Here is a 20,825-nt window from a genome sequence, read left to right on the forward strand (position 1 = left end):
AGTGAAGGAATGGAGGGATGGAGACAGGGAAAGAAGGAGAATAAGTCAAAATCCTACATGTATATGTGTGAAAATGGAACAGTTTACATTATTGAGATTTGTTTGGGAGCAGTATAGGAGGAGAGCGACAGAAGGGCTGATTCTGATCAAGGTACATCTTATTCATATATGGACAAGTGAAAAATGAAATCACTGTACACCTATTTGAACCCATTAAAAATAATTTTAGGGGCTGGGAAGGTGGCTCAGTGGTAGAGGGCTTGCCTTGCATGCATGAGGCCCTGGGTTTGATTCCTCAACACCACACAAGCAGAAAAAATAAAGCCGGAAGTGGCTCTGTGGCTTAAGTGGTAGAGCGCTAGCCTTGAGCTGAAGAGCTGAGGGACAGCATCCAGGCCCAGAGTTCAGGCCCTTGACTGGACCAAAAAAAATATTAATAATTTTAAACAGGTCAACAGTGTTGGCTGTTTATAGTCCTAGCTACTCAGGAGGTTAAGGTCTGAGTATTATGGTTCAATGCCAGTCCCAGCAGCTTAACATGTAATATTTAAGAAATTAAAATTGTCAGTTGTATATATCCTAAGAATAAATACTCAAAAACATATATTCATATGAATATTTTATTATATGCTCATGTAAAGTATGTTTTATTACAGAATTTGTTATATAATTGTTAAGAAATACACAAATGTACATAGATTGAAAAACCCGAGATCAAAGTTTGGTGTATACTGTCCAGGTCTTCTTTGATTACACTACAAATAGCAACATCAATATTTCATTTAAAATTTCATATTAATTTATTCACATCTTTTCATAATAGTAGATTTTTGTTCTAAAGAATTATATATGATATGAAATATATTAAGCCACTGAGATCAGTTAACCAATTCAATATTATTTCATATTTAGGACCTTCTCCATTTTTCTCTGTAAACATTATTAGACAATTTCTGACTATAACCTTTGCACAGGAGGATTAAGTCAAAGGGAACACACATTTTTTAGGCTTTCCACACACAGAATATATGAAAAAGTAGGCTCCAGCAAAATGATACAATTCACATTGCAACCAGAACAAAAGGAAATAAGATAGGAAAAAAATCTAGCTATTTTTCATGCTCTAAAAGAATACCACAATAAACCTATAGACATATGTAAACTTAAACATTACATGTTTATCCAGCTGTTTAATTAATTTCACTTTTAGTAAGAACACTGAAAAGGAAAAAGAAGCAAGGTGCAGGGCTCTGTGGTGCTGTGAGGTCAGATAAGGAGGAGGAACAGAAGAAGGTACCACCTTTCCGTCCAGGACAGATGGCTGCCCTCACAAACCTTGTGACATTCTGCTAGTTCAAGGCTGGGATGAAATACTTGACAGAGTAGATTTCAAAAAGGAATTCAAAATAAGAAATTCTGTTCCTCACCATATCTGTAGAGAAGAAAAATTCACTAATTTAAAGACCCATTGTAACACACATATATGAATCCCACCCATCAGAACAGAATTGTCACCCTGGAACCATCCTGTAATAAGTATTTTGCTTGGTCACTGAATAATTCACATGAACAGAGAACTGCCAACTACCAGAGGAAAGAATGTGAGAAAAGGACTGAAGCAGCCAAAGCCCTATAGAAAACCTAGAAAACAAGCTCCCTGGAAAAACACATTTCCTCATATCTATGCTTTGCCAGTGCAAGATGGAAGTGTATAGAGAAGAGTGCAGTGCACCTGAGACCTCGCATACAGGCACATGTCCATCTAACACTGCCCAAGTCCTGACATCATGGCCCTTCCCTGGTCTCTCCTCTCTGTTCCCTTCCATGCTTTTATATATACATACATATATATATATGTAAATATATTGTACAGAGGGGTTACAGTTACATGAGTAAAGTAATGAGTACATTTCCTTTTGAACATTGTTACCCCCTCCTTTGTTTTTCCCCTACCATCCCTTGCTTCTCCACCTCCCCACCTCCTCCCTCCCTCCCCGAAACTGTAGAGTTTGTTTTTAACGTAATGTCTTGTACATCTCATTGTTACAATGGGTCAACCTATATCCTTATTTCAGTATTTTGTTATTCCCCTTCCCTTCCCCATATTAGAAAAATGTATATACAAGATGAGGGTACCAGATTTAAATACAGTGAAAAAAGGGGTTATACCAATAGGGAAGAACATACAAAAGAGAACACATAGTATATTATAAATATATTTAAAAACAATAGTAACAAAGATAAACCATCTTGTGTCTCTATCTTAGGGTTCATTTTCCTTAGCACCATCTTATATGGTCATATGTGAATAGCTTTTGACCTTTTCTACTTGTCTGGTAAGGATATCCTAGATGTATACTAGTTATTACAAATAAGGGAAACCATGGGGCCTATGTTTCTTTGGGTCTGGCTTACTTCACTTAGTGTATTTTTTTCCAAGTCTTTCTCTTTGTCTCTCTCTTATAGAAAGGCTGGTAGTTCAGAAAGCCAACAAGATTCTCCTTTTACTCCATGGTGTACTAAGTACTGAGGTGCAATTTCAGATCATTCTCCTCAGTTTGGCTCACTGATGAGTACATAATTAGCTGCAAAGCCACCCCACAGAGAGAGAACATCAAAATACCTGATCAGTTTCCTTCTGGTTGCATGGGCTTTGGAGAAAGAGACTAAAAGCACCTTGAAAAGCCCATGACAAGATGCTTTGCTCAAGGGTAGTCTCTAGATGAAGAGGCCAGGGCATGACCTCAGATTCGTGACCAAGTCAGACTTGAGTTACAAGCTTTATGAATCAGAATCCAAATAGGAGATTTAGGCAGTGAGCTCAGGCCAGATGTGAATAAAAATAAATAAGACCACAAAAGCAGAATCTCAGACCTAAGCAAAATTTTGAATCTCAGTGTGCAGAATCTGACAAACGTGGGGAGCATGGATGGTCTAGCTCTCCTCTTCACAGTGTCTCTGAAGGCACAGCTAAATCCCCACAGTGAAGTGAGGCAGCTCCCTGACAACCAGGGGTAGTGGCTAGTGCCTCTCAATTACTTATCAAGCACCCCAAGTTTGTGCTCTGTTGCCATGTCTAAGCACTTCTGAATCCAGAAAACTTTACAAGACTGCTCAAGAAAGATGTGGTACTCAAATCATCTTATTTTGCATTTACAAGTCTCAATGCAATATTTGACTATTGGAAACTTCTCTGATATATACAAAAGAATACAGTGAAGCAAACTTACTGAATGTGGCCTTTGTAGGGTTATCTTGCACTCCTCCAAGGAAATGGAGTAGCTGATAGACATTTATGTGCATCTCAGCCCTCTCTTCTGGTTGTCTGTCTTCAGAAGCATTTTCAGGAACTGAGTAAGAAGCCCAGAGAGACAACACATATTTATCTAAATAACTAATTGACCTCACTCTTGCCTTTATAACCCTGGTTCGTGGGGTTGTAAATGAGTTTATAAATGTCATCAGTCATTAAATACATATTTATTATATTCTAGGTAATTACAATTGTGTGGTGTTTCCAATGGATCTTCACTTAAAATAGACCTCAAATTCATCTACTGGGACTTGAAAAAGGCCTCAATTTCATCTCTAGAACAAAGAAAATTGTACTTGGTAATCCCTATGGCTTTATATGCTAACATACACATAGCTAAGACAAGACTTCTCATACATAACTAGAATGGAAAAAGAAATTGGCCTTTCAACGTCTGGTAAAGAAACAGAATTGCTGGGCACCGGTGGCTCACACCTGTAATCCTAGCTACACAGGAGGCTGGGATCTCAGGAATGTTGTTCAAAGCCAGCCCAGGCAGGAAAGTCCATGAGACTCTCATCTCCAATAAACCACTAGTAAACTGGAAGTGACGCTGGGGCTCAAGTGGTAGAGCACTCGCCTTGAGCTGAAGAGCACAGGGACAGCGTCCAAGCCCAGAGTTCAAGCTCTATAACCAACAAAAGTAAAGAAAGAAACAGAATAAAGTCTCACTTTCTGTTCATTAAAACTATCAAAATGAGCTGGGCACTGGTGGCTCATGCCTGTATTTCTAGCTTTCAGGAGGCTGCACTCTTTGAACTTCAAAACCAGCCCAGGCATAAAAGCCCCTGTGAGACTCTTTTCTCCATCCACCAGAAAACCAGAAGAGGTACTGTGACTCAAAGTAGTAGAGAACTGGCCCTGAACATGAAATCTTAGGGACAGTGCCCTGGCCCTGAATTCAAGACCATGACTGACAAAAATGTAATAATTAAAAAAAATAATCCATAAGAAACACTTACCTAAATGAGGATTTCCAAGATCTTGAAAATAAGTGGTAACACTTACTAATTCATTTTCCATCTTCAGGTTCAATTCTCCAGTTTGGTTTGCTTCAATAATCTAGAAATTAAGTATTATAAAAGGGTCTTAAAATAAAAAAGAAACATAAAATAGAAAAATATATGGATCAGTCTCCTCAAGCCAATTGAAAAGGTACTCCTGTCAGACCTACAACCCTCAGAAGCCACCAAGATAGAGCTGTGTCAAGAAGAAAGGAAAGATAACACATGGAAATTCACAACTCAGAAATCTCTCAAATCTAACACAGGCAGAGAGAATGTCCCCAGTGCAAAACTCAGCAGAAAAATGTGAACCACAGGAGTGGGAGGCTTCTTCCTTGGAGACTGTGAGACAGATGAGTGCTCTGTAGGCATGGGCAGAGTGATCAGAGCTCCCCTATACCATGAGGCACTGCTTAGGCACAGAGCCAAGAAAGGGTGCCCAGTGAGCAGGACAGATACACTTGGAGTTCAGGGAAGGAAGGTTACAAAAGGGGCAAAGAAATAATGATTCTCCAAAAGTGCCAGTTAGGTGACTCCAAAAGAGGCTGAGTGTCTTCATAATTGGGTATATACAGGATAAAGAAATTACGAAGTTAGAAATTTATCTTGGTCCATTACCAAATTTACAATAAAACCACCTACTAATAGTTCTTAAAAATATCACTAATGGGAAGTGGCGCTGCAGCTCAAGCGGTAGAGTACACGCCTTGAGCTGAAGAACTGAGGGTCAGCGCCCAGGCCCAGAGTTCAAGCCCCATGACCGACAAAAAAATAATCAGTAATGGACTGTGACTGAATCATATCAAAAAGTACTCTGGAAAAAAGTAAACACAATAATAGTACCAACAACACACTCTGAAATCTTTGAACATTCTATACACAAATGTAGAGTATTATTTCTAGAAGACCACCAAACTATCTGTGACAGTTATACATTTAACACAAAGTCAGTTATTTAAAAGTGTACTTTTGTGTTGGAAAATTATATTTCCAGGTTCAGAAATACCTCAGGTGCTCTCTGGATGGAGCAGCTGCAGTGTTTTTCCCTCCCTGTTCGAGTGGACACAGTACAGTTGGGGAGGAGACTGAGCCACCACGTCTCCCTCACTTCTCCCCAATAAGTATCCTCTCTTCATCCCTGCATCTTTGGCATCCTCTGGGAGCTATTCAGAGCAGGACCTGGGGCTGAGCCCCACACCTTTGGTATAGCACAAACACTGCCTCTACGTAAAAACAACCCATGCAAGCTAGACCTCAGTCAATGCTCTTTCCTTTTCTTCATAACATACAAGGTAATTGCTGACATGTTTCATTTTTTCTACAACATTCTTCAAAGTCTTCAAGATGGGCAAATAAATGCTAACCTATAATATAAAGATGAGAAATCACCAGTATTAAAAAGTATTAATATATTCTAGAAATGACATTGCAAAATCTGTATTCTAAATTTCTGGATTACAATTTTTTGAATAAAGTTCTTTTTAATATATGAAAAGTACTTTTGTAATTTTAACAGCTTACTAATGATCAAGCATAATTTAAAAATTTGTCTTTGTGATGATCTATGCAATCCCAAACCAAAGACATTCTTTTGGTTTAATATGGGCTACAGCATTTCAGATGAGATGCACACACACAAACCCAGGAGAAATGATTCCAAGTACTAACCAGAAAGTCTTCTTCTGAGAAGATTTATAGATAGAACCTTTATTCACACTCAGTTAAAAAATACAGTGAGCAATTATTGCAATTAACCTGGGGATATATTACTAAAACTGCTTTATAAAATGCTGGCTTTTGAGCCAGCCACTGATGTCTCATAATGCTAATCCTAAATACCTAGAAGGCTCAAGTCTGAGAATTTCAGTTCTAAGTCACACAAGGGAAATGGCTATGTAGATGTCTTCTTCTACTGAAAGTCAAATAAATGTTTTATTCACTGCATAGTTTTCATTTCCTCTTAAACAAATTGTGAGCAAAGCCAGAAGACCTTTTAGCATGATATTCATTTCAGTAGCCTTGTTTTCCCTAAGCAAGACATGTAACCCTAAATTGGTCATCATAATGACATTCCTGACCTAGAGTCCAATGAATCCCAAATTGCTTCCTAGGCCTAGCTTATTGAGAAAGGTATTTCATCTTGTATGGGTCAGGATCATGGAATTTCTATTCTATATAACAGTGTTTAAAGATAATCCACATAGGAAGTGGCGCTGTAGCTCAAGTGGTAGAGCGCTCGCCTTGAGCTGAAGAGCTGAGGGACAGCACCCAGACCCAGAGTTCAAGCCCCACGACCGACAAAAAAAAAAAAAAGATAATCCACATAAATAACAAAAGACAAATAGTCAATTTTCTTTTCCTAGAGTATCCTTTAAATATAAATATTTTATTATCAGAAACTATTTTCAATAAAATATTCTGCAAGACTACAGATAAAGGATTCATATCTTCTATTCAATGACATTAAACAACAAGACTGCAAATATCACTTACATCCAAGTTTGGAACCATGGGTTCCTGTAGTTTGTTCCATAAATGTGTTGGAATAACCTCTATGGGGAAGTAATATGTCATTATGCAACTCCTGCTTGACTCCCATAACTGCAAAGAAAAGATTTTGATATTGTCAATATTGTAACAAAACCAAAACCAATGAACTGAGGGCAAAACCATTGAAATACCAAGTCTAAGTGTAATGTTCTCAATTTACTTATTCAGAATCTACCCAACACATATTGATGTTTTCCTGTTTCCCTCTGGGACCAAAGGAGCTGAAAAATGTAGTGACTAAGGAAATAAAAAAAACCCTGGACAGCCCAGTGGAATGAAGGAAATAGTAATAAACAGATGAAATTGTATGAGACACTCATTAGAGCCTTGAATAAAACACAGTAGGCTGAAGGAGGAGGTAGCTGCTACTGCATGAGAATAGGGATGAACTATGCAAATACATGACACAGGAACTAGAGATGCAGAGAGTTATGGGAAGATGGGGATTGGCTAAGAGTGGGAATGGCATACAAATCTGTAAGATGGAAAAGCAAATATACTATGCTGAAGAAAACCCAGAGACCAGGTTTGTGAAATTGATCTTTAGCATGATGGTTTCTAAACTACTGAAAGGATAAACTATGCTTATTTGTTTCTATGATTTGTTTCTAGGCTCACAGACCAACATACATTGTACTTTCCAGAGCAAAAGATTCTACCACCAGCCAGGTGCTGGTGGCTCATGCCTGTAATCCTAGCTACTCAGGAGGCTGAGATCTGAGGATCGTGGTTCAACGCCAGCCCAAACAGGAAAGTTGTGAGACTCTTATCTCCAATAAACCACTAGAAAACCGGAAGTGGCATTGTGGCTCAAGCAGTAGAGCACTGGCCTTGAGCTGAAGAGCTGAGGGACAGCACCCAAGCCCAGAGTTCAAGTCCCATGACCAACCAAAAAAAAAAGATTCTACCACCTTGCTTCTCCTTAAGAAATTAAATTTTTTTCTAAGAACTTTCTTCATGTAAAGAATTCAGAAAAGGGGCTGGGAAGGTGGCTCAGTGGTAGAGCGCTTGCCTTGCATGCATGAGGCCCTGGGTTCAATTCCTCAGCACCACATAAGTAAAAAGAAAAAAGCCAGAAGTGGCACTGTGGCTCAAGTGGTAGAGCATTAGCCTTGAGCTGAAGAGCTGAGGGACAGTGCCCAGGCCCAGAGTTCAGGCCCCATGACCGGACCCAAAAAAATAAAAAGAATTTAGGAAAAGTAACAAGGAGTCCTTTTTCACAAATATCTTAAGGCCACACGAAATACTTACGAATTAAATACATTGACTATGTAAGCAACAATTATAAATGTTACAGAGCCCTTAAAGAGAGGGTTTGAGAATTTGTTAGTTTGGGAATTGAGAGAAAATGGATCTCATAAACACTGAAAAGGTGTTCATTTTGGATTTGGTTCTATTTTAGATTGGGCCATACACAGAAGGCTTTAATCATCATGTTAATAAATATGAACTTCCTCAGGACAGGTATTAATCTGTTTCTTCTGTATCCTCAGATTTTGTGGATTAGTATACATTTATGTATTTAACATCCATACATATTTTTACATAAATAGTGAGTTAATATGGATGTTGACTTGGCACTTTTATTATTTAACTATATACAGATTTTAAAAAATTCTAGAATGAGCATTAAAAATTTATATCCACATCTAATAACTCAGAATATACACTTACAAAGATCCTAGATCATCTTACTCTCAAGATACTTTAAGGCAAAGAAATGAAATATTTTCAATGTTTCATTCAAGCATTTAAAAATATTTTTCACTGAGGAGTTCGGAGGAAGATGGCAGAGGAGAAGCTGGAGGCTAAACAAGCTCTTGCATAGAAAGCAGTTTTAGTGTTCCGGTGAACATCCAAGACCAGAGAATCACACCAAGTGTGCCATCACAGTACAGAGAGTTTGGCCAGAGAGGGAAAATCCAGGCAAGGAGACAGATCTGAGCACTTGCGGGTAGCCACGGCCGCAGAAGCCATAGCCACCATACCTATAACAGAAATAGTCCAAGACAAAGACGCCAGACACAGCGGGCGAGCGGATTCTACTCAACACCAGCAAGAACTGACAAGGAGCATATATCTTCATCTTGCAGATCACAGACCAGAGATGGCCCAGGAACCAAGACTCTGGTGTGAGTAGAAACCTGACATCCTCAGTCCTCCTCAGGGAGCAGAGGAGGGAAGGCCGCCCCTCCCCCACCACCAGAGCTCTCCATATTTGATACTGACAAAGGCCTGGCTGAGCAGCTAGCTCCAACTCAGGCCTTGGAAGAAAACAAAAGAGTCATTTAGCAGGTCACAGGAACCTGACCTAAATGCCAGGCTCAGTACCACCCAGGGAAAAGTCACCCAGCCTAGGCAGGAAAGCTCCACCCCCAGAGGAGTGACTTTCTTCACTGGGTAAACAGAGCCAGAGCCTGCCCCTCCCCACTGCAGCCTAGACAATCCATTGAAATTCAGTAAACATAAACCCTGAGAATGGCTCCAGGCTGAGCTCTGTGAGTGACTCAGGAGCTAGCCCCTCTGGGAAAAGCAACTGTTTGCTGAAAGGCCTCAACTCTATCCAGAACCCAGCCTCATCACAGCATCTCCAAACTAGAGGAAACAGCCATCTCCCTCTTTTGTGATACTCAAAGCAGATCTCCCTCCCACTGAACTAACCTGGAAGGAGGATCACAAAATCCTGGGTAATGCAGAGCATTTTTCTGCCTGCTCAAACAAACTGACTTAAGAAACCAATCAAGGCACAGGAAAACCAAACACCACAAGCAGATCAGAGACTCCAAGAGACTAGCTACAGACACAGGGGAGATACAGGATCTTCCCATTCTCCTTACCCCCCCCCAAAAAAAATCAAAGAACTCTTTTTTGTACCTTTCTAAATTTTTTAAAAATTGTTTTCAATTAATCTTTTTTTCCCTCTCATAATTTTTATTTTAGCTGTACATATGTGTGTGTGTGCTTTTGTTTTTAGTCTCTTCTGACCTTTTGGTCCTTTTTATAAATTCTTTTCATTTTTTTCTCCACATAGAGCTCCCCTATGACCCAGCAATCCCACTTTGGGACATTTACCCAAATGATCACAAACAAGACCATACTAAAGCTACCAGCACCACTATGTTTATTGCAGCATTATTTACCATAGCTAAGATATGGAACCAATCCAGATGCCCCTCAGTAGATGAATGGATCAAGAAAATGTGGTATATGTACACAATGGAATTCTATGCTTCCATCAGAAAGAATGACATTTCCCCATTTGTTAGGAAATGGAAAGACTTGGAAAAAATTTTATTAAGTGAAGTAAGCCAGGCCCAAAGAAACATAGGTCCCATGGTTTCACTTATTTGCAATAACTAGTGTATGTCTGAGATAAGCAGATAAGTTGATGTTAGGTGAAATGAACCCCAAGATAAGGATTCAAATGTTTTTTCTTTCTTGTGATTGCTTCTAACATATTTATAAGATATTTCTTTGTTGCTTTGTATGTCCCTCCCCCACGGTATAACCCCTGTTTTCACTGTATTTGATGTTGGTATAATTTGTGGAGGGGAAGGGAAAAAACAAATTGTTTAAATAGAGATACAGGTGGACCCATTGCAACAATGAGATGTTCAAGATGTTATGTAGAAAAACGAACTTTACAACTTTGGCAGGGGGTGGGGGAGGTGAAATGGGAAGGGATGGGAAGGGGAAACAAAGGAAGAGTGAAGAATGCTTGATAAGAAATGTACTCATTACCTTACCCATGTAATTGTAACCCTTTTGTATGGTATTTTCACAATAAAAATATATTTTTTCACTGATACTTTAGTACTTTATTTTTTGATGGGAGAGTATATAGTTGTAAATGTTAGCTTAGAAGATATAGTTCCACTATTGCTTTCAAATAGTTTTAGGAATTATTCATTGTTAACTTTTACAATACACATAAACATTATCAAATCATTGCAAGAACAGCAAGTCTATTATTTTGTTAACATGCATGCTAAAAGTAGAAAGATATACGAACTTCAGTCTGGGTGTATATCCTGTTTGAATGTGCATTGTGTGTGTGTGTGTGTGTGTGTGTGTATACATGCGTGTGTGTACACGTGCATGTGTATGTGCATGCATGTCTCTTCAGCTCACACATGGCTAGGGGAGTACCCATCAGGTCTAAGGAGAAATGTGACCTCAACTCATCTGGCAGAGGCATATAAAAAAAATTCAACTGAAGAATGATTGCATAATGGCAGATGAGGCAGGAGCAAGAAACATCAGAAGTGAGACAGGAATTGTTTTCTACTATTAAAAGAAACAGAGATGCTAGAAGTTTTACTATTTAGAAAGGGAAACATCCTAGGTGAATATTTGTGATCATATTTTAAAATAAGAAGAATGAACAACAAACTCTGAGAAAATGTTCATACAACACATTCTTAATTTTAAAAAATTAGTTTTAAAAAATATTATTATAAATCTCAAGCTTTGTAAATCTCAAACCACCTACATTTTTCCCAGACCAAGACCCTTGTAAGAAATTTCAAAAACATTTTTCCTTCTACTCACCAGCTTTATACAGATCTTGAAGATCCCAGAGTATTTATTAATGAACTTGATCTTCAAGATTTCAGTACTATGGGAATTGTTCAAAGCTGGAGTTAGGTTTTCCAATTGTAGTTGTAAATATATCTCATTATATTCTGCAGAGACACCTTTCATTTGAAATTTGCTGAAAAAGTTCTCCTATGGGAAGCAAAGAAGCACATGTGAACACTCATGCTCATGCTTCTGCTTACCTTCAGAAGCTCACACCACAAGCTTGCCCTTCCACTTTCTTGACTCCCCAAAAGAATGAAGTTCAGTTTATCCGGGCAAATGTGGAGGATGCAGCCTTTGGCAAGTTTAGCTAACATACGGATGACCCCTGTAACAAAGAGTAAAAGAAGTTAATAAATTGCATATTCCCTATCCTAAGGAGCATTTTTTATTTCTTTTTATTTTGTCTTGTATGTAAGTTTATCTGATTTGGGGAGGGGAAGGGAAGCACAGAAACAGTGGGATAAAAGGTGTGAACTAATTCAGCAATGATACTCACTACATACTATGTTGGAAATGCCCTATCAACTTGGAGGGATGGGGGAGGGAGGGAAAAACTGGGAGAAAATGAGGGAAGGGGTGACACTGTTCAAAAAGGAGTGTGCTGGGGCTGGGAAGGTGGCTCAGAGGTAGAGTGCTTGCCTTGCATGCATGAGGCCCTGGGTTCGATTCCTCAGCACCACATAAGCAAAAAGAAAAAAAGCCGGAAGTGGTGCTGTGGCTCAAATGGTAGAGTGCTAGCCTTGAGCTGAAGAGCTGAGGGACAGCTCTCAGGCCAGAGTTCAAGGCCCCACGACCGGACGACCCCCACAAAAAAGGAGTGTGCTCAATACCTGACATATGTAACTGTAATCCCTTTGTACATCACCTTTACAATAAAATTTTAGGCGGGCATAGGTGGCTTAGCTGAGCACCAGTAATGGTTCATGCCTGTAATCCTAGTTACTCATGAGGCTGAGATCTGAAGATCATGGTTTGGAGCCAGTTGGGGCAGAAAAGTCCCCTTGAGACTCTTATCTCCAGTTAATCAATCAAAAACCAGAAGTGGCACCGTGGCTCAGAAGCCTTGAGCAAAGAAACTCAGGGTTTGCGCTCAGGCCCTTAGTTCAAGCTCAATAATGGGGAAAAAACAAAAACAAAAAACCAGACTTGGTGTTCAGCAAGGTGCAGCTTATTATCTCCCTGGAAAATACTTCAATAACTTCAAGGTTATCCAGTGTCTCAACAACCTTTGGATGCATTTAGCACCTGCTATCCATGCTCATTAAAGAAAGTGAGACTCAAGGAAACCTTTAACTGGCAACCAAACAGTCCACTTAATGGGCCACTGGATACACAGCAAAACTCTGGAAGAGAGGTTGAACATACAAGTTTCAGCATAGGCTAGACTAAGGGAAGAATGGGCTCTACCCACAAAGTGTTGACTACAAAAGATAAAGACGTCTACTGGCATAGTGAGAAAGAAATCACGGGAGAGGAATGGAGTTCCAGAAAATTCCATGGGCATTGTCCTTCATTCCCACAATCTACAACCAGGCTCTACCCATTCATAAGGCTAACCCTGCTCTCCCTCTACCTCCTTCCCACCCTCCTTGGGAACTGAAAGCTATAGGCAGTGGCCTTCCTCCCAGCAGTGCCTGACCAGTCTCACCTATCCCTAGCACTACCCCTGCCCAGACTCTGCCTCCTTCCGGTCCCCCTGGCTCCAGCAGTTTTCCCTGCTCACCAGAGAATCCTGGTCCACTATCTCAGCCCGGAACCTCATGGCTGCACCCGCCCAAGCTCCACTGTGCTGTGGCTTCGACCCCAGGCAACCAATTGTTGGCTTCTTCGCGTCTCACCGGAAAGTTACCAATCACAAAGGACCACTTCCGCCTAAATGTGTGGTGAGGCTGCGCATGCGCCTTCCCAGCATGCTCCTCTTCTATTCATTGAGAAGAGTTTACGGGTTTTGTTGGGTTTTTGTTTTTGTTTTCACTTCTTGAATATTTAGCAGAATGTGTGTCTTGATTCTGGGAAATCACATTTTGAGAAACATCTCGTAAGTATTTCAACTACTTTCTTAAAGACTTCCAAATACCATCAACAGTTTATAGAGGATTAAACAAAGTAACATTTGAACATGTCTATCCAGAGCAAGAGAACACCTTGCCTGAGTGATTATGTTGGTCACTCGACAGTGAGCCATCTTGTTGAAAGTTTTGAAAATTTTTAGAAATGTTAGTAAATTTGGACTATATACTTATTAAAAATGGCATGCATACAGAACCTTGATGTTAAATGATCATTTCTATTCCTTATGAATATTACTAGATCTGATATACTTCTTGCTAGCATAAATATTCGGTTCTGAATTTTTTTAATTGAAAGCTTAATCGAACTATGATATCCAATTTGATTGTCCAAAGACTATATATTTCTATCCAGTTATTGATGGCTCACTCCAGTAATACTACCTACTCAAGAGGGTAAGATCTGAGGATCATACTTCAAAGCCAGCCTTGGCAAAATAGTCAATAAATCATCTCTCCACCTAACCAGCAAAAAGGTAGAATTGGAGCTGAGGCTACACTACCTTTGAGTGGAGAAAGCTAAGGATTAGTGCTCAAACCCTGAATTTAAGCCCTAATTCCAGAACAAAAGGACTATTTTCATGTAAATAATGTTTTCTTCCCTTCCCTTCTCTTTCCTTCCCTCCCTCCCTTCCTCTCTTCTTCCCCACTTTCCTTCCTTCCTTCCTTCTTTCCTTCCTTCCTTCCTTCCTTCCTTCCTTCCTTCCTTCCTTCCTTCCTTCCTTCCTTCCTTCCTTCCTTTCCTTTCCTTTCCTTCCTTCTTTCCTCTCTTGTTTATTCCTCTATTCTCTTTGCTTCTTTTCTTTTCTTCTTGTTGTCTTTATTTTTTCTGTGTGTATGTTGGACATCAAAGCCTCAGGATGACTGCATGCAAGGCAGGTTCTCTACCATGAAGTTAAATCCACACCGAAGAATTAGTCTCAAAGTTTTTTGCAAGCAGAAGTCAAGAATCTTATTTTAGCTTGATGTATAGAATGAAGATAAGAGTAAATAATAACAGTGAAGATGGTTGGTGAAATAATGTAGGACTACACAAAGAAGGTAAATCGGTTTCCTTTTTAAAAATTTTGATGACATGTTTAAATCTTGTAATTATCTTTTATTGATTATATAAATTTGTGTTATTTTTAAGTATTTGTACTAAAGGTCTTCAAATCAACATGTCAGTTTATGAATGTAATGCATCTTGACCAATGTCACCACATTCTTTGTTCTGCCCAGTCTCTCCAAAAATTACCTATCAACTAAAGTTTCCTGGATCCATTTTCACATATTTGCATCAAATATTATGACTGTATTTACTTCTGCCTTCCTTTCTCCATTTTTCTGCCACCTCCTCCCTTAACCTCCCCACACCTAGTTCAACATGTTTCAACTTCGTGATATACATTTTGTTTAAATGTAAGTAAATTATTTGAAGAAATTATCCTATTGAAATACTCAACTGTGCTTTAGTAACTATACCTGTGTATATATACATTATGACTGAGAATGCGTTTTCCTAAATATTTTTAATTTAGATCTAACATCCACATGAGAGTAAATGTGCATCATTTGTCTTTTTAAGCATGAATTACTTCATTAAACATAATATTTTTGAGGTCCATTCATATTCTGCAAATGTTACAATATCATTCTTCCTGATGGATGGGTAAAATTCCATTATATATTCATATGCAATATATAATATATATGGGTATATATATAATACACACATATATCTGTATCTATATATACTATTTTCTTGATTTGTTGCTCTATTGCAAGACATGTGGAGGTTTTCCATAACCTGACTATGGTGAATACTGCAACAATGAACAAGGGTGTGCAAGTATTGACACTGTATAGTGACTTACATTGTTTTGGATAAATGTCCAAAAGTGGCATCACTGGATCATAGCGTAGTTCTATGTTAAGGCTGTTGAGGCATCTCCAAAATGATGTCCATAATGACTGAAATGTTTACATTCCCAAAAGCATTTAGTATGGTTCAGTTTCCTGACATTCCTGCAAACATCTGGTGTTGCTCATGTTCTTGATGATAGTCATTCTTACTAAAGTTAGATGGAATCTCAGTGTTGTTTTGATTTACATTTCCTTCATTGCCTGAGATAGTTAGCATTTTTTCATGTGTTGATTTCCCATATTTACTTCTTCTTATCAGAACTTTCTATTTAGTTCTGGGTTATTGAGACCTTGAGAGCTTAGTCTCCTGAGCTCCTTGGATATTCTAGATATTAGGCCCTAGTCAAAGAACTGGCAAAGATCTTATCCAATTGTGTTAGGTGCCTTTTTAATAACTTGGTCTCCCACTGTGCCAAAGCTTTTTTCCTTAATGTAATTTCATTTAAAAATTCTCTATCTTAATTTCGGAGCCCCTGAAATTCTATTTAGAATGGTCCTTCCCACTCCTTCCTGTAGTAGTTTTGAGGTTTTGGGTCTTACATTTAAGTTCTTTTTTCCATTTTGAATTGATATTAGTAGCTAGAGTACCATAGGGGTGTCTAGTAATGATGATAAATGTGCTTCAGGTTTTGGGGGGAGTGTTCCGGAGCTTGAACTCAAGGCCTGAGGCTGTCTCTGAGCTTTTTTTTGTGCTGAAGGCTAGCAATCTATCATGTGAGCTGTAATTCCACTTCTGGATTGGTATCTTTTTGTTGATAAGAGCCTCAGACTTTCCTGATGAGTCTTGCTTTGAACCTTGATCCTCTGATCACATCCTCCTGAGTATCTAGGATCATAGACATTAATTTCATTGAAATTTTATATAATTGAATAGGTAATTATGACCGCTAGGGAGTTGTCATGAGTGGCTTATAGCAGATCTTTAGTCTTCATCTTCTTTCTCCATATATCCATGTGATTCTGACGCAGAAGTCAACCTATCTACCATAAACAGAAACACAGTTGCTATAGCCCTTTTTAGCTCATCGCTTGGATTAAAATAAACATCTTGGTTCCCTAACATTATCTTTCATTTAAACCTCAAGTCCTTTGCCATAAAAGTACATTTCCGGACTTTGGGTATGTTTGACCAGTGCAGCAATCCTAGTCTACTAACAATTCTGCTCTTCTCTCCAGTATGAAACTATTTCTTTGTAGGAGGAGAGCTTTTATTTCATGGGAGTAACTGTTTAGTAAACCTTTGGAAATGTTCAATTCATAAAAGAGGTAAAGAAATGGTTGAATGGCTGTATGTATATATGTGTTTATATAGTTATTTATTTTTCAGTATTTAAAAACCAACCACATTTTAAGACACATGAAAGAGCAGACAGGTAAAGGAAATACTATAATAAATTCGCGAAATATTCTGAAAAAAAGAAAGGACAAAGCTGCACACAGGTGGCTTATGCCTGAAACCTTAGCTATACAGGAGGCTGAAATCTGAGCATCATGGTTCAAAGCCAGCCCGTGAAAGCAAGAACATGACTCTTATTAAAAAATAAGTTATTATTGTGAAAATACTGTACAGAGAGGTTACAGTTACATGAGCAAGGTAATGAGTACATTTCTTATCAAGCATTGTTGCCTCCTCCTTTGTTTTTTCCCTACTTTCCCTTCCCTCCCACCTCAACTGCAATCCCCCTGCCCCCTTCTCCCCCACCTAAATTGTAAAGTTTGTTTTCAACATAGTGTCCTGTACATCTCATTGTTACAATAGGTCAACCTGTATCCCTATTTAAACATTTTGTTTTTTCCCTTCCCATCCACAAATTATACCAACATCAAATACAGTGAAAACAGGGGTTATACCATGGGAGAGGGACATATGAAGCAGCAAAAAAAACACATGATACCTTACAAATGCATAAGAAACAATAGCAAGAAAGAAAAAAAACCACTTGTGTCCCTACCTTGGGTTGTATTTTGTTTAACATCATCTTATCTGACCTTTTCTGCTTGTCCCAGACATATACTGGTTATTGAAAATAAGGGAAAACAAGCAGAAATGGTCAGATAAGTTGATGTTAAGCGAAATGAACCCCAAGTTAAGGACTCAAATGTTTTTTCTTTCTTGATATTGTGTCTAACATATTTTTAAGATATTTCTTTGTTGCGTTGTATGTCCCTCCCCCACAGTATAACCCGTTTTCATTGTATTTGATGTTGGTATAACTTGTAGAGGGGAAGGAAAAAAATTAATTGTTTAAATAGGGATACAGTCGGACCCATTGCAACAATTACATGTACAAGATGTTATGTGGAAAATGAACTATACATCTTTGGCAGGGGGGGTAGGGTGAGGGGGGTTAGGTGGGGGGGAGGAACAAAGGAGGAGGCAACAATGCTTGATAAGAATTGCATTCATGGGCTGGGAAGGTGGTTCAGTGGTAGAGCGCTTGCCTTGCATGCATGAGGCCCTGGGTTCGATTCCTCAGCACCACATAAGCAAAAAGAAAAAAAGCTGGAAGTGGCGCTGTGGCTCAAGTGGTAGAGCGCTCGCCTTGAGCTGAAGAGCTGAGGGACAGCGCCCAGGCCCAGAGTTCAGGCCCCACGACTGGACCCAAAAAAAAAAAAAAAGTATTGCATTCATTACCTTGCCCATGTAATTGTAACCCCTCTGTTCGGTATTTTCACAATAAAAAAAAAGAGGAATGCAATCCAGTTCTGCCCAGTCAAAAAGCAAGACCATATCGAAAAAAATAACAAAAAGAGGCATGGAGAAATGGCTCAAATTCTAGAATGTGTTCCTTGTTAGGTTTTTAAAAAGAGGTAGCCGAGTAAGAACAGCACCAGCACGCACGTGGTATTCAGGTAAGGGGTAGGTTTATTCAGTAGACCTGCTGGGACCAGGCAAGGTTGGCACTCCACGTGGCTGGGAAAGGCCTGGGAATGAGAGAGAGCTGGGAAGAGAGGAAAGAGAGAGAAAAGAGCCAGAAAAGAGCAGAGAGAGGGGTAAGAACAGTAGCACTCACGTGGTATTCAGGTAAGGGGTAGACCTGCTGGGACCAGGCAAGGTTGGCACTCCACGTGTCTGGGAAAGAGAGAGAGCAAGAAAAGAACAGAGAGTGAGCTAGAATAGAACAGAGAGAGCAAGAAAAGAGCAGCAAGAGCAAGAGAAGAAGAGCAAGAGAGCGTCTGGGCCTGGGTTAGGCCTTATGTAGGGTATGGGCGGGGAAAGGTGTGGCCACATCAAATTCAGATGTGACCTCAGCGGATGCAGATGTGACCTCTTCCAGGTATCCCAGTTGCCTAGGTAACGCAGGTACTGGGTGGAGACTTTGCTGCTAGGAGGGTGGAGTCTGCTGGCCATCCAGGAGCGGACCTTACATTCCTGTCAAGCATGAAGCTCTACATTCAAAATCTTGTACTCTCTCCAAAAAATAAAAGACACAAATTCTCTCAATTTTCAAAATGATACTTTTTTTTTGTCAGTCACTGGGCTTGAACTCAGGTCCTGTGCACTGTCCCTGTACTCTTTTTGCTCACGGCTAGTGCTTTAACATTTTGAGCCATATCACCACTTCTGGTTTTCTGGTGGTTAATTGGAGATAAGAGTCTCATGGACTTTCCTGCCTGGGCAGGCTTTGAACTGTGATCCTCAGATGTCAGCCTCCTGAGTAGATAGGATTACAGATGTGAACTACCAGCACCAGAGTTGACATTTACTTTTTAATTCAAAGTTTCTTTCCCATAGTACTTACTTACCCAGCATTACCATTATTGGTTGGCTTGACAGTAATTGCTAATGAGGATAGATTTTCCATGTAGATGATCTTAGCAAATTCTGAGCACCATTTTGGTATGAGAACAAGGCATTCACAAAGAATGCCTTTCTTCCTCAAAGAAATCATTACTAATTTTCTAAACAATCTTGGACTCTTTGGCAATTATAATTGCTAAAGCACACAGCCATGGGTGCAATCCCTACATATAGAACAGATCAAATTGAACAGGGCCTGGAAATATTTTAGGGAGGCATTTGTCCAATAAGTACCTGAGGTTGAAATGATGCTGGCCTATGTCCTACTTCTTCCCCATGGTGGAAGGAATGTATAGTTCCAGAGGAGCATTGTGAGGAGCTCTGGAGCTATGCCATGCTCCAGGATGGTAATAGCTCATCAGAAACATAAAGCACACATTTTATCCGTGCATGAAAATAGAGTTTTCCACATTTTATGATCCCACAGTTTCACAAAGGGCCCTATACCTGAATCTCCTTTGAACTACATCTGGCAGGAAATGAGACTTCTGGGATTGACTTCTGGGAGGGTATGGCCCTGTAAGGAAAGGAGGCACTCTGTAAGGTAGGGGACTTGGAAGACCCAAACATGGCAGCTTTTACCAGGGTCAAGATTTCATATTCTGCCAAATAGTGAGCCTCTCCCCCAACACCTCAATCCATGCATTAGGAGCTCTCCATGGGTTTTTTCTTATTCTTGGGCTCCATGGCAAAAGTCTTTCTGACCCAGCCCAACCAAGTCTTTTAACCTCGAGATTGCAAAGATTGCAACATGATTGTAAGAAACAGGTGGGTAGGAGCAGGTGCAAAGAGAGCCAGGGAACAGGACAGAGAAGGTGCTTGGTTCCATGCACTGGGGTAGCCCCGATTGGGCCTGTGCATTCTGGTGTGGGGGGAGATCATGTATAGTCTTATGCAGTTATACTTCAGTCCTGCATATAGACCTTACCAGGCTCAGTATGCCTCAACCTTACTCCCTCTAACTGTAGGCAGGGTGGCTGCCTTACCTTTTCAGTGGCATAAACATTATTTGTTCCTGTGTCACCAAGCAACCAAATGCTGAAGGTCAGTAGGGAGAACAGACAGACCAGTGGACCTAGATCCAGTGGGAACAATTTAGCAATTCCAGCCATATCCAGTAGGAAGAGATCCCATCTGCACCCATACTGCTCATTCAGTCCAGGGCACTGTACACTCAACATTGTGTATGTTCAGTAGCATGTAAGGACAACTAGATATCTCCTATTCATGTATGCTTTAGTTTGGAACACTTTACAGTGTCCACCAGGCTCTTTTATCCATATCTCAAACTCATTCATGCTGACAACTGACTAGAATCTTGGAAACTTCTGCCTGGGTCAGGTCTGACTCTGAACTCCTTGAGGATCTTCATTCAGTCCCAGTACTAAGTGATGAGTGAGGCCCCACAGGCCAGGCTATGCCCTCCTCAGTTCCTATTCCTTCATTCCCCACAGGCCATACAACCACACTGACCCTGCTTTCTCACAGCTGGATTTTCCCTCAGCCAATTCTCACAGATGCCATACTATACCCCAAACCTGACTAGTGAACCACAACCATCTGCCCCTCCACCATACCCTTAGGTCTTTGTCTTCTTC

The 20,825-nt window shown here is 39.8% G+C and overlaps 1 protein-coding gene across 3 annotated transcripts; it reads right to left on the reverse strand.

Moving 5' to 3' along the window:
• Positions 1–1,248: 1,248 nt before the first annotated feature.
• Positions 1,249–13,220, reverse strand: LOC138839576 (checkpoint protein HUS1-like). 3 transcript variants are annotated; one of them, XM_070039144.1, is made up of 7 exons: positions 13,175–13,220; positions 11,419–11,595; positions 6,811–6,918; positions 5,607–5,681; positions 4,276–4,375; positions 3,231–3,350; positions 1,249–1,432 (listed from the first exon to the last, which is right to left on the reverse strand). In XM_070039144.1, the coding sequence occupies exons 1-7, from the start codon at positions 13,211–13,213 to the stop codon at positions 1,350–1,352; spliced, it is 702 nt and encodes a 233-aa protein (XP_069895245.1). In that variant the 5' UTR covers positions 13,214–13,220; the 3' UTR covers positions 1,249–1,349. The 3 variants fall into 3 exon arrangements, 2 of the variants coding, with proteins under 2 accessions (XP_069895245.1, XP_069895247.1); XM_070039146.1 differs by having other exon boundaries at positions 11,419–11,776; positions 13,175–13,216; XR_011375992.1 differs by having other exon boundaries at positions 1,343–1,432; positions 4,322–4,375.
• Between the last annotated feature and the right edge of the window lie 7,605 nt (positions 13,221–20,825).

This window comes from Dipodomys merriami, unplaced genomic scaffold (assembly GCF_024711535.1).
Source record: "Dipodomys merriami isolate MVZ:Mamm:240054 unplaced genomic scaffold, mDipMer1.0.p SCAF_3, whole genome shotgun sequence".
In the NCBI taxonomy this organism is placed as follows: domain Eukaryota; kingdom Metazoa; phylum Chordata; class Mammalia; order Rodentia; family Heteromyidae; genus Dipodomys; species Dipodomys merriami.

Bases quoted from the DNA above. Each gene is read 5' to 3' on its own strand.
- LOC138839576 (XM_070039144.1), bottom strand. From the start codon at position 13,213: ATGAGGTTCCGGGCTGAGATAGTGGACCAGGATTCTCTG. The intron at 4,376-5,606 runs GTATGTTATGAA...CTTAATTTCTAG, and splicing joins AACATGTCAGCAATTACCTT to ATTATTGAAGCAAACCAAAC. The intron at 1,433-3,230 runs GTAAGTTTGCTT...TCTTCTCTACAG, and splicing joins CCCTACAAAGGCCACATTCA to ATATGGTGAGGAACAGAATT.